This window comes from Theobroma umbraticum, unplaced genomic scaffold (assembly GCF_002168275.2).
Source record: "Theobroma umbraticum cultivar Fairchild unplaced genomic scaffold, ASM216827v3 scaffold_95.0, whole genome shotgun sequence".
NCBI classification, from domain to species: domain Eukaryota; kingdom Viridiplantae; phylum Streptophyta; class Magnoliopsida; order Malvales; family Malvaceae; genus Theobroma; species Theobroma umbraticum.
The window spans coordinates 10,591,955-10,606,049 of NW_018397257.1; the positions used below are offsets into that span (position 1 = coordinate 10,591,955).

The window sequence follows — 14,095 nt, forward strand, 5'->3', positions numbered from 1 at the left end:
TTGAAGAGGTGGATGACTGGTGCTAACAACTAAAACAGTATTTTCCTTGTTTGTTTTTTCTGATTAAATTGGACATGAATTTTGCTATTATTGCATTGACTTGTCTGAAAGATCCAAAGACCAGTTTGGAAAAAAGCTGATTTCTATGTGACTAGATGTTCATCAAGCACTGGTGTTTGAGCTCCTGCCTCTATGTACATGCCAGCTTTAAGATACACAAAAGACAAAGCTGTAAAGATTTGAAAAAACAATGCAAACAACACCCTTTTCGAAGCCAATTCTAGAATTCTGATTTTGGAATTGGAGAAATACACAGTCTAGACTTGATAGGTAAAAAAAAAAAGAAAAAGTAGTAGTAATAGTAAGAGAGGAGCAGTAGCATTACTCCCTAGACAGTTTAGATCTTTCTCATTCTAAGAGCCTAAAAATTACCACACATACATCACAGAAACCCCAAGAAAACAAAAATTACAGCCAGATAAAAAATAAAATTTAAAAAAAAAACTGAAAGCCTAGTTACAATAAGTTACTATAACCTAGGCAGACAGAGAGAGAGCCTGGGGTTTATTTTCTGAGGGGGTTAAGGGAAGGTTTAGGGGTATATCCGGTGTGGGGTTAGGAGTAGTAGAAGTAGTACTGATACAAGAAAGATGCTTGGAAGAGTTGCACTCTTCCTTGAGATTTGAAGCTGTGACTGGGAAAAGTTCAAGGGTTTTAAGGGGTGGCCTGGTGGCTGTACTGTAGCATGGTGATGATAATGGGGAATCCAGATCAACCATCATCAACCAATCACCGCCGTACATTCTCATCCTGGCCTTATCCATGTTGTCCACTCTTTCTGGGATGTCAAACTTCCACGTGTAGTTCATCACTTGCTTTGCCGCTGCATCCTCATGAACCCCTACCTGCTCCCAATGCAAGAAATTAAAACTGGCCGGAATAGTACACTAGACAAGGATTCATTTTGAATATACATTTGTTTACTTCATTTAAAAGCTAATAGCAAAAAAGACAAATTTGATTTTGTCTGCCATTAAATTATAATAATAAAATAACGAGCACCATGCATGCACACACACACACACACTCGTGTGGATGATATTGAACTTTCGATATTAATATCTGTACATAAATTAGGTTTCCTTCCTGTCAGAGGAAGAGAAAAAACCACAATGGCTGCATGTTAGGACATATTGCTGTAATTCTAGATTTTAATTTATACTTTTTATGTACAATATCTTTCATCAGTTATGTTTTCTCTTCATAAAACCGTTATAAAGCTTGTAAGAAAACCCTCCCATAAATTTTGGTTCTCATTCCTATGTTATTTCTTGTATATACTGCTAATACTGTAATCACAGGAAAGGTTAAGCATTGAATGCTACTATTGTTTTTGGGACGAAAAAACAGAATAAATTGATAATGTCTTTGACACTTTGTATTTTTTTTTTTTTTTACCTGAGGAAAAAGAGTGGCTGAGTTAAAGTATGAAAGATGTTGAAAAGCTGGGGAGCCAGGAGAATCGAAGTAGTGAAGGAAGTGGTGGTTAGGATGGTTTTGTTGCAGCTGGTGATGATGATGCTGATGGTAAAGTTGTTGTTGTAGCTGTAGTTGCTTGGTAAGTTTCCTCCTGAGCTTTTGTCTGTCTCTTGCCTTGTGGTTTTGAAACCAATAGAAAACGTTCTTGCCTTCGATCTTGCCATAGAAAGAGAGGTGGGAAGTGATTTTTTGGATTTGAGAGGCATTTGGAGTTCTAATCCCACTTCTATACATCTCTTCTAAGATCATAAGTTGTTCCGGTGTTGGACACCACCTAGAGGAAGCTGCAGGAGACATTGAGAAAAAGAAACACACACACAGCTAGCTGTTTAGTCTTAGTCTTTCTTTTTGATTTAGTATACTGCAGACTGGCTACTCCTTTTGGCCTTTTGGGTTGAAAAAGGGTTTCAAATAACACATATAAATAGATGGACAAAGGAGGAGAGAAGGGACAGAGAGAGAAAGAGAGCAAATAACAATATACAACGCAAAGGCAATGGTAGAGAAGTAAAGTAAGAGAGACAGAAAGGATGGAGAGAGAGGGGGACAGCAAAAGAAAGAGGGTTAATAGAGTGGAAAAAGTACAAGTGCAGCTTGTCATGCTGATGTTTCCCTGAAAGGGGCATTCAAGTGTTGGTTTCAGCATATGCACAGCTGAGAGAGAGAGAGAGAGAGAGAGAGGGAGAGAGAGAATCTGGAAGCCAAGGTGGTAGCGAATGAATGAGGGGAAACTTGAATGATTATGTCAATATCACCTTATTATTTCATTTACTTGGGGCTCAACAGGGATGAAGTAGGCACACCTAAGCGTGTTGGAGATAACTTTTAATGGTTCTGGTCGGAGACAACAGCAAGTAAATTTAGATGCAGATACTGATAGCTTCTGGCTTTGCATACATGAGCATGAGCTACTTCAGCCCACCATGATTGCAGACCGACTTATTCTCACCAAGTTCTCCCATTTACATTTTTTTGTTTGCACTCCTTTAATCGGTTTCATAAACTATGTTATATTTTGACATTTTTTTTTAGTAAAAACCTTCTATTCTACACATTTATTATTTATTAAATTAAAAAATATTATTTGAAGAGAAAAACTAAAACTAAATTTGGTAGCAGAAGGAAGCAAATTTTGTCATCCTTGTAGTCTCTTTTCCATGTCTGTAAGTTCATGCATGTATGCCCTTTCATGTCTAGATGCCCTAATATGCCTTCCTTCTCATGTATGTGCAAGAAAGAATAAGTTAAGAGAAGAAATGTGGACTTCTTTTTCTTTCATTGGTTTCTGCTTATTGCACCTAGCTATAGTTGGACTTTCATTTTGGGTGTATTTGAGGAAGTCTAAAGTAGTAGAGATGTGAACCCTAAATCTCCTATCTTAAAGGGAAGGTAAGTCTGGACTTTTTTTAGCTATTAATAAAAAGTATTCCAAGCATAAAATATTGCATATGAGAAATTTTAACTTGCTATTTCAGTATTGTTAAGTACAACATCTTCCAATTAAATTTTTATTTATTACTCGTTATTTTTTTTACGATAATTATTTATTTTTATTTAAAAAAAGAAATCTGTTCAAAATATTTCAATCCGTACTGTTTTTCTATTGAATTTTTTTATTATATATATAGGTTGAATTAAAGAGACACTTAATATTGGGCTTACTTTATTGACTTTGTGTTTTATATAAATTTGTATAGAACTTCTCTTGTACCCAAATTATGGACACCATAGTTAATACACTCGTGATTTATATATATATAGATATATTTGTTTACCTTATTGCAAGTGGGGTCTCTGCCTATAAAGACATAAATTGCGAGTGGGGTATTGCTTGTAATGAAATGACGTCATCTAGAATATAAAGAATTTATAGCATGTCTCTTGTAACATTGGGCAATACATTATACTAACTCCCACAAAATGCAGCACATTCTTTTCGAATAATAAAAAAAAAAAAACCCAGTAGTAACGGAGGTATTGGAAAGCTAGGCAAATCTGATGTGTCTTTATCAGAGCAGTGATACTTTCCGGCCCGCCCCACCTTTCCTTTGAATTTTCTCCAGCGTCATCATCATAATTCATCAAGAGCAATACTCGTGCACGTAGGTGGGTAGGCGTCTCAGCTTTTTTAGGAGCATAAGACATGGCCAATGCCTCTTCATTTCATCATTTAAAGGGCAGAAAAAAAGGGGAAAGAAAGAGAGAAACTGTTGGCTTTCATGTGAACGCATGGTTATATCTAACGATACTTCAGCTGTTTAAATCCAAAAACCACAAAAGAAAAGACCATTTGACATTCCATAAAAGATCTTGTCCCTGTCATTATTCATTCAGATTTTCATCCACTCCCCCTGGTTTCTTCTCTACTGTTACTTTTGTGTGTTTTTTTTTTAACTTAGAATGCTCCATCCATGCATTTACCCCACAGACCATATTTACTTACTCTCTCTCTCAAGCCCACCAGGGTCTTGTCATCTGTGATTAGTGTTTTACTGCTCTAATGTAGGTTTTTCCGTGACTGTTTGTCGAACCATTTTTCATTAGCATTCAGATTTGATTGAGCACTTTCAGAAACTGTTTTGATGCTTCGAACATATGGTCTGACAGTAATAGCATCTACCTCCCCCTCCCCCTCTCCCTCCCCCATTGATTAGGCCCCCTTTCTAACCGCGTTTAGCTGTAAGGTTTTTTCAAGCTCAATGTCATAGGTAGGGGTCTCAACTCTCAACTCTTTGTAACAGCTCAATCTCTCTCTCTCTCTCTCCAAATTAGTTTCACTGTATAGAAAACGTAAGCCTTGGGCAAACCCATAAATGCATGCAGTCCAAGGACTTGTCTTTTTGCTTTCGCGTCACCATCTCTCTGCCTACATTCCCATTAAATCTCAACCGTTCATTAATCTTTGTTCTCTATTTCGCCCCTCTTACTCAAGAACAACAAATTTTTCTTCCCATTTTATGTCTTTCAACGAAAGACATATGTTATAACGATGAAAGTGAAGCGAATGCAAAAAAATTTTCGGCTCATTAACGTGTAAACTTACCAAAGAAAAAAAGCGAACACCAAATTATAAAAAGAAGAGCTTTAGCACAGCCTCTACAAATTTTTGTTTCTTACTGAAAACATCCCAAAGAAACCTTTCCTTCTTCGAGTATTTGACAATGGTATTGTCAAAACCCAGTAACAGATTCCCACTGCATCAGAATCATCCTATTGTAGCCATGTGATATATAATCTCAAGCAGTGATACAGTCAAGGTGATTGTGTGTGGTCGCATCTAGTTTTTTATTTTCATTATTATAGTATAAAATTTAAAATGTATAAATTTATATAATTATTGTTTAATCATCTCTCATATAAAATTTTGAATTCGTCATTGAATTTTGAAATCATTTTTTTATTTATTTTTATCTTTTCGACATGCTTCGACTTCTAAATTCGAGATTGCTAAAGAACATTGATAAAAATCACTACTGCTATCTTTGCCAGCTGCTATTGAAGAAAGAGTAAAATCTTCCATGAATTACAACTAGGACAAGGAATTCAAGCGGAAAAGATAAGTGGGTCTAAGGAGTTGAGAAAGTTGGTGAGTGTGAGTAAACTCCCAGGTACTTCCAAGCATGTCCCAAGTACATGAGATAAAGCCAAATTTAAATATTGAGTTTGTAAAGCAAAAGGGAGCGTTAACCCTAGGTTTGCAACACTCATCAATATGATATTGAAATTAATTTGACAATTTTTATGTATTTAATCTTTTTTTATTTGAAATCGCAGCTAATTAAGTGATATTTATGTTGAATTTTCAATCTCAAATCGCTAGAAAAGGGGCCATTTGGACTCTGATTATTGAATAACCTCTAAGAAGAATTTTAATAGATATTTGATGGATAAAAATTGAGAAAATCTCACGTAAATGTAAGGCTAAAAAGTTTTTTCGAGACATAATTTTTTTTCGTCATTAAACTTTATAAGATTAAACATAAGATGGAATAGTTTTTTCCTCTTGTTTTTTTTTTGTTTTATAAGTCAAATTCAATATCTCAAACTTTAATCCTTCGAATATCTCTTCGAAGGAGTGATGGTGGTAAATATAATCTTAGAAATCCCACCCCATCCCCTCCTTCTCCTCCTCCCACTCCCCCATAAATGAAAAACATGAGAAAGCCAAGGCCATGAGGCCTGGAGTGAAAGGTTCTTACACAACAAAACTATACAGAAAACAAAGGACTCCACAAAGCTGCTAACCCTAACTGTCTAGTCATATATCAGTACCATTCCGATACACAGAGAGAAGTAAATTTTGTCGAAAAACTAAGGACAAATACGTCATACTACAGCTGATGTCGCATTAAATTATTTTAATATATATGGCAATTTAGATTGCTTTCGTCATGCATGAATGCCTGGAGATTGATTGGACGCCTCCTTGTGTCCCCCTGCAGTACATTTCACCACTGTCCTTCATTATTCTTTTCCCCTTTTTCTTTCAACGGCGTTATGCTTCTACACCACCTCCTTCTTTTGTCATAAACCCGTAACCCTGAACGTCTCTCACTGTAAAGTTGCTGGGCCACGACCCTTTCTTCAAATTTTCAATTAGGGTATCCCTCTGCTATCTTTGATTGACCCCGCGAGCTCTTTATCTTTTTGCAAGCTGTATTTCATGTGATAAATATAATTACTGGATAAATCTTACAAATAAAAAAACCCTATTGAAATAATGTTTGTCTCTATTAGATTTAGGCTCGCAAATATTGAATGGTATTTGAAAGTCAATGGACAGGGTGAAAATGAAAGGATACTGTAACCAAAGACATGATGTTATAGTCCAGAGACAAGGAATTCAACGTGTAACACGTTGTGTCAATTCTGTTTTCCAAATTAAGCATGCATGAGTTTTGAAATATGTTCCAAACTTTTGCTCCTACTTTTACCAAAAGTACTGAGTAGCTTCCATCTTTGCTTATGGGTCATCTGATGGGTACATGTTTACATCTTATTATACGCGCAAAAGGGTGGAAGCAAGCTCATTTTATTACGGAATATCGAGTCATTTTTTCCATAGTGAAAGAAAAAGCATCATCAAGTTTGATCTTAAAAAGGCAGGAGCAAGGGAATGCCCCCCATTGCACGTGTAAACAATAACTGTAAAAACCATCTCGCGCAGCCCAAATATTCTGCAAACAATGGAGACTTCTTTGTCTACTTGCCCTTCCGGGCCGGCTTCCTTTGCATGTTCGGAAATCCATCACGATTCATAATGATTCCCGAGTAAGAGACTGCTGCTTCCACCAGCCTTACCAGGATTGTCGACCGAATCTCTATTTAATTTAAAGCAGCCAAAGGGAAAAGGTCTCCTTTAATCAGGAAGCCATCTTGTGGTAGATATCCCATCTTTATGAATGTTTATCAATCTGTGCTGCAACAGGACACTTAATAAATGTTCGTATATATATATATATATATATAGTTTGTACTTAATACATATGCATTTCAATCACTTTTTCAATTGCTATAACTTTGTTTCAATACATACCAAGACAACTTTCTCTAATTTTATTATATATATATATATATATCATTAGATTTAGCTCATAATCCAAATTAAAAAAATTTTAAAACAAGATAGTAAGTTCTAACCATATTCGGGTGTCAAACGTTACCGACTGAACTCAGCCGCAACGGAGAACCGAAGACAAGACAACGCCCTCTCTCCCCACGTTTGTTTCGGGGACATAAGAGGAAAACCAGTGGAGGGGGGTTGCGTTAAAGAACGTTGTGGGCCTTTTTCTCAGAAAGAAAGGACATCATCGTCATCAACCGCATCAGCAATCTCTGGTTTGATCAGTTGCCATTAATTCCAAACACATTTAGCATATGTTACAACTATGGTCTATGGAGGTATATACAGTGTAATGGGATATGAAAACTATGATTTCGAATTTTTACCAATCAAATCCTAGGAAGGAAGCACAACAATAAATAATTCCAACTATATATATATATATATAGTTAAATTGATGTCCTAAATTTATTTCACAAAAAAAAATAATTTAGTGAAAATTTTAGTTTTTTTCTGGCTACTAACAGGGATGAGGAATCTTCAGAAAACTAAGTAGTAGCCAGTCATTACTAAATACCTAATATTGTCCTATCACTGTTCCATTTATTACTAGTGATTTTCCCCAATTTTTTTTTCACATTTTTTCTTATCCCAAGTAAAATAAATATTTTTTGGTCTTTTATTTAAGTTTAAAATCTTGGAATTAATTATAAGTTAAATTAGTATATATAAATCTTAAATAGAATTGTGCATTTAATTTACCATCCACTATTAGAAAACAGAAAAGAAAAAGGAAAGATAGGAAAAGTAGTAACTATTCACTTTATAAAAATAGTTAGTTTATCATGCTTTACAGTAACAAGGTAATTGGTAATGTGGTAAAAGAAATTGTACATTGTAGAGAGGATCCAAGACAAAGAAAGGAATTTGTTATTTATTCCCATTCAGAACTTTCACACTCTTTCCTCATATGTCACATCCATTTCTATTCCAAAATTAATTTCTTTTTATTTCAGGTTCATGGTACTTGTTTTAAGTTTTCAGAAATTAACTTTTATTAATTTTTTATATATAACTTTTAATGTCAAAAGATTAAAAAAATCATAAAAAATAATTTCAAAACACCCGTTATAGGTCAACATTTTCAATCAAAAAAAATAATGCAATTATCTTATATCAAGTAAAAAATGAGATTAATCGTAAACATATAAACATGAATCTTTCATCATTTATCAAGTATATTTTTTAAATTAAAAATATAAGTTCATAATTTATAAACTTAATTAAATTTTATTTTTAAAGTTTAAAATTATGTATAAAATTAAATTCAAATTTCGATTCATGACATTTAATATTAAAATAAATTCAAATCTTCACTAATATAAAATTTTTATAAAAAATATAAAAATCAAGATAACTTTAAACTATCGGAAGGATTCATACCTCCCGTAATATTATAAAAACAAACAAAGTAGATTGATTAATTGAAAAGAAGAAAGTTTAAAAATGCATGAAAAAAAAAAAACCCAAGTGGATGGGTGTGTCCAGCTGGATAAAAGTGATTGGGCCACGTTAAAGAGATGGTAGTCATTAGTTAATAATCTGATATGACTACTGATACATCGACATGGGGCTGATCTGTCCGTACACTTGTGGTTTACCATTAATTTTTTTTGCTTATCCCAATATTTATGGTTGTAGGTATAAATTTGCTACTTTCTTTTTTTGCTCCTGTTTGTGATAAGATATCCATTGCCCCTTTTAATTTTACCATTTAATAATATATATATATATAATATAACAATTAAAGCTAGCTATTACCATTTAAGGTATGACAGAAATCTATATAATTTATTACTTCATCTGCACCCTTTTTTTGGTCAAATTTTCGTTTCTAAAATGTCTCAACAATAAAAGTTTTTATACTTTTTAGACACTGAATGTTTTATTTTTTATATTAAAAATTTATTTTTTATATTAAACAATATTGAATATTTATATTATAAAAAATTTAAATTTAAATTTAAAATATATTAAAATCAAAAATTTATTTTAATTTTCTTGAAAATAAAAAAAGATATTAAGAATTTATTTAACAATTGAGTTATCTTAGGTTCATAATCTTTTATCTATTGCTTTAATTATTTGGGGTATTGACATAAATGTATTAGTGTATTTTTTTAATTATTTTTTTGAAAGGCAATAATTAATCAAAACTTAATCTGTTGGCTGCTAATTTTTTACAATTAAAATGAAAAAAATGCATTAAATACATTTTTTTTACATTTTATTGGAATTTTTTTTTTTGTTTTTGGTATAATAGCATTGTAAACAATGTCCATGTGCAATTAATTACCAGTTTATTTTCTTTCTGAGTGCTTCTTTTAACAGAATGCAAGGTATCATTTTCCCAGAAAAGTGGCAGTGGCTTTGACAAAACAGGTGCTGCCCCCCCACAGTTAGCTAGATCCCTTTAAAAGTAGCTTAAGCATGCCCCAAAAGGAAAAGCAAGCTCTACTGAAGAACCTTCACCATCATCTGCAACAATCTTAAAATTTGTGATGGAAACAAATCAAAGTTATGATCATATATTTTCTATTCACAGTTTCTGATGAACTGAGCGGTTAATAGTAGTTCGTTAAGTCAAGGAAAAGGGAAGAAAAAGGGCAGGTACTGCTGCTTCTACTACTACAACTTTAACTTTGTCTACTGTACTTGGCTAGAAGAGGGCAGCCGCCTGAGTCTGACTTTCAGAGGCTCAGAAAACCCAACAGCCCTCTTTTTGTTTAATGGAGTTCGTTATACTGCATCTAGCAACAGCTTGCTTTTCCTTCTACCTCTTCTTTTTGGAAATATAACAGTGACCATTGTTTCTTTCTGTGTCTACTGCTGGGCGCTGCACCCCTTTGATTATATTTCTGACATGTTTGTTGAATTGGAAAAGATCTTTGTTCTCTTTTTCTTCACAAGAAATTGAGCCGCTTTAAGGTCATTATCCGCGGATCATCAGATAGATACAATAAAGAAGAAGAAGAAGGAAGAGGAAAGGTGTAGTGCCTCATTAATGAAGATAACAGTGGCTTCACCAGCTTTTTTGGCCCGGTGATCAAGGCTTGTTTTCAAGTGCGAAAACAGTTAAAAGAGGGTTTTTAATGCTTTTCAAGCTGAATTGTATTTCGTTAACAAAAGCAAAACTTTGACATGGATTGAGCTTTCATGGCAGCATCTCACTTTCATTAACTTAATTATAAGTCTAGTCAATTTGTCAGATAATAATTAAGGTATCTGACTTTTTCCTAATGATTACATTCGTGTATTTGTTTGTCTAAATTAATAATTACCAGCGTAAACTTGTTATTAATTAAGTAATTAATAGTTAGATTAGATGCAAGCTGCCCATTATGAATCAGATTGAGAGACAAATACAATAAGGTTACTGCCATTGTTTTTTCTCTCAATTTATTATATATGGGTCAAGCAAAATACTAGTCCTGGAACATTTGATGCATAAAAACAAGGGTGACATGAGCTGTATCCAAGTACTCAAGAACAACAATTCTTCTATATATATATATATATACATATATATATATATGTATGTATGTATACACACACACACAACCAAACTGATTTATGGCATCAATCTTTCAGGTGCTGGTTTCTTCGCAAGGACCTTCCTCTTGTGCTTGATCCCGAAAGGAGTGACCTCTTTATCACACAAATCAGAACCATGCCAAACATTCCGAGGCAGATATCTTCGAAAATAGAAGTATCTTGAGCTGAGATGAGACTCTTCCGATGCCTCAACCTGTGCAAATTTTGGTCGCCAATCATCCTTCCCGGATAGCTTGAGATACAGATAACAAATTGGCGATTCCACGCATTTGCCTGTCACTTGAAACTCGTCGACCAAGCAAGCTTGGAAAGGTTTTGTGGGAATATCGTCAAGTACAGCAGGCTGCAATGGATCCAACTTCCTTACATGCTTGGAATTCAGGTGTTGAACTACAATGTCATTTAATTTTATATCACCAAATCTCAGGCTGACATAGTCTGATGTCTCGGCACCCTTGGTGCATGATGTTTGTATCGTGACTGTGTAGGTGCAGTTTCGCTGTAAAAAATATTCAAAAGTTATGTAATCATTAATTAACTTGTATCCGAACATTTTAATTCAATGATTGATAAATTATTTTTAATTTAAAAAAACAAAAATCAAGAAAATTTCATAAACCCAAATTGGCTTTGCGAACTATAAGATAGATAGACCTTGTTGGACTATAACTAGAAAGTAATTATGCAAAGTTCATTACCTTCTTGTTCTGAGGGAGGTTTGCACCTCCTGCAAGTAAAGCAAGTGAAAATAGGCAGCAGCCAACGATCAGTCCCCTGCGTTTCTTTGTTTCCATTTTCTTCTTTCTTCTAAAGGCTTAAATACAGGACTTTTAACTTCTCATCAAATGTTCTCTCGGATCTCTCTATGATATATATAATGATGGGGTTATTCATTCTTTTCTTGACACACTCAAAAAGTTCATATTCCCTGCTTTGCATGCTTTAGGAAATGAACGGGGTTTTCCCTCACTCTTACTTATACCTCTTTGCTTTATCAGGGCTAGATTTTCTCTTTATTAGGGTAAAGCATATGTTTTAATTCCTAAATTAACATGGATTAAAGTGGATCAAATCTATGACTACTTTTCAGAGAACTGACAGCTTCAAACATTGTAATGAAAACAAAACCCAACAAGTATTCTATGTTGCCAATTAAAAAAAAAATCTAATTTGGTGTTTTTGCCCTGAATCAATGTCGATTGAGTTTAATTAATTACTTGTGTTCAAGATTATTACATGTGCCAAGTAATAATTTGGGTCTTTCAATTTTCCTTTCTGTTTTTGTTACACTAATTATGTGGTTATAAAGACTATAATTACTTCTAATAAATGAACTATTGCTTTCTATTATAGTACAAAGGGACAAACATAACATGATAAGATGAGCCTTCAATCAGAAAACTACCTTACTGTTTACATCTTTGAGCAACAAAAGCCATGTAGCTCTGTCAAATTAGGCTAATTATTTTAAAACTAAAATGAAAAGTTTTCTTTATAATTTGGATAGAGCTAAAAATAACAGGGGAAGGCTTGTTTACTAATTCTTTGAACCCTGGAATCTGAATGCTCACGATGATACAAATTATTTTTATAACTTTGTCCTTCCAATACGAGGGAAGCATTAGGAAATACTGGATTATATGGGTTACAAGGTATTTCATGAATTTAAATTTTAGTAATTATGAAAATCGAATTTGTTTTGAAATTCGAGTTTAGAATTTGTTTTCGGATATTTTGTACATTTTGTGATTTTTATGGATTTTCTCTCTAGAACATGAATGTAGGCAATAAAAACTGAATCATGATAAATAAATTAAGGAAAAGAGACAGGATATCATAGTCCATAAGTTATAACATACACTGGCAAAAGTGCAGATGCCGTATGATCAAAGTTGACATGAGTAGGGATAGATGCATACCGGGGCATGGGGGGTACTTGCCCCACGTTGAAATTTTTTTAATTTTTTATATGTATTTCTTTTTTTAAAAAAACAAGTGACTTTTTATGTTTTTTTTCTTTTCAATTTCGTCAAAATGAAACAGATGTTATGGGTTTATACTTATCACTTATTAGAATAGATCAATATTCTAAGAATAGACCTACTAATAACTAATAACCCATTAATTAAGTAATTTATAAAAATGTGACTTATAAGTCCAAGAGGCCAATACTATGACGGCATAACTCAAAATAAAACAAAATATATAATAAAAACTATTAAAAGGTATGTTACATATATATTTTTAACAAATTTTTTATATACATGAACATTTTAGCTTTTTCTAATTTTTGCCTCCAAGCAGTTTAGATTAATAAATTAGGAAAAAAAAATACTTTGAAAACATTGAAAATTGATGTTAAGTGAGGAGAACTTTGACTAGTTTAATTCTATATAATGCGGAGGGGAGAGGGAAGTGGTTGGTACAACTGCAATGTACATAGTTCTGTCAAATGAAAGGATCGACAGCTAGCCCCATTTCCTGCATTCTAATCAAGCTATCTCGGGTTTATATCCCTTTACAAATAAGCCTTTGTTGTTAGTTCGTTTGCTTGAACCAAAATTGCGGCAATTGAGGTTACCTTACTATTCATCCATGACCTGTTCTTCATGACAATGGAAAACGAACGACTCATACATCTAACTCTAAATTGACTGTTTCTGATAGCAACTCTCGGATTTGCTTAATAAACAAGCATAAGTATCCAGATTACCATACATGTCAACAACATTGGGAGTTGATTATATGCTTAGTTTAATCCCATTAACAGCCTGATGAGGTTGAAGTCATGATTGATAACAAACTAGCAGATATATTAATCGGAATTCATGTATACTTTTTGTTTGTAAAATATCAGAATTTGCTTTTGATATTGAAAAGTTGGTAGTTGTAAGCAATTTTCACCAATTGGTAGCTGTTGTCGGTATCTTGACATTGAAAAATTGGGAAATCAATGATGATAAGTAGCCATATACGGATTTACCTAGCCATATATGGATTTACCTACCAGGCTACTAGACTAAACATGCAGCAGAATTTCTTCATGTTGGTTGTAAACATGGAAGAGTAACTTTTACTAACAGCAAGAAAAGCAGGGGAGTAACTCTGAAAAATCCCAGCACCTTACATATAACAATGGAGGCTTTTAATATTTCAGAAAGATAGACAAAGTTTGACTTGAAAAGAAAGGAGGTCAAAGAAATTATCTTTGACAGCACTCTAAATTTGTTCTGACAACTGGTCATTTCAAAGTAGCTGTTGAAGCAGAATTCAAGTTTGTTTGTTTTTTCTTTTTTTTTTTTAATTTTTGTTTCTTTTTGTTTCACTCTAACCTTCAAGCTGGTTAAACTATATCTTCTGATCAACCAAACGCCATTC

General features: G+C 33.4%; 2 protein-coding genes across 2 annotated transcripts; both read right to left on the reverse strand.

The window, feature by feature from the left end:
- Positions 1-308: 308 nt before the first annotated feature.
- Positions 309-1,890, reverse strand: LOC110412780 (WUSCHEL-related homeobox 3-like). The gene is made up of 2 exons (XM_021423400.1): positions 1,459-1,890; positions 309-905 (listed from the first exon to the last, which is right to left on the reverse strand). Exons 1-2 carry the CDS (start codon positions 1,834-1,836, stop codon positions 537-539), a joined length of 747 nt encoding a protein of 248 aa, XP_021279075.1. The 5' UTR covers positions 1,837-1,890; the 3' UTR covers positions 309-536.
- An 8,610-nt stretch (positions 1,891-10,500) lies between these two features.
- On the reverse strand, positions 10,501-11,611 carry LOC110412206 (embryo-specific protein ATS3A-like). Its single transcript, XM_021422714.1, has 2 exons — positions 11,416-11,611; positions 10,501-11,216 (listed from the first exon to the last, which is right to left on the reverse strand). The coding sequence occupies exons 1-2, from the start codon at positions 11,509-11,511 to the stop codon at positions 10,734-10,736; spliced, it is 579 nt and encodes a 192-aa protein (XP_021278389.1). The 5' UTR covers positions 11,512-11,611; the 3' UTR covers positions 10,501-10,733.
- Between the last annotated feature and the right edge of the window lie 2,484 nt (positions 11,612-14,095).

Excerpts from the sequence above, each read along its gene's own strand:
- LOC110412780 (XM_021423400.1), bottom strand. The coding sequence starts at position 1,836 with ATGTCTCCTGCAGCTTCCTCTAGGTGGTGTCCAACACCGGAACAACTT. Across the intron at positions 906-1,458 it reads CAGCCACTCTTTTTCCTCAG|GTAGGGGTTCATGAGGATGC; the intron begins GTAAAAAAAAAA and ends CATTGGGAGCAG.
- LOC110412206 (XM_021422714.1), bottom strand. The coding sequence starts at position 11,511 with ATGGAAACAAAGAAACGCAGGGGACTGATCGTTGGCTGCTGCCTATTT. Across the intron at positions 11,217-11,415 it reads ACCTCCCTCAGAACAAGAAG|CGAAACTGCACCTACACAGT; the intron begins GTAATGAACTTT and ends TATTTTTTACAG.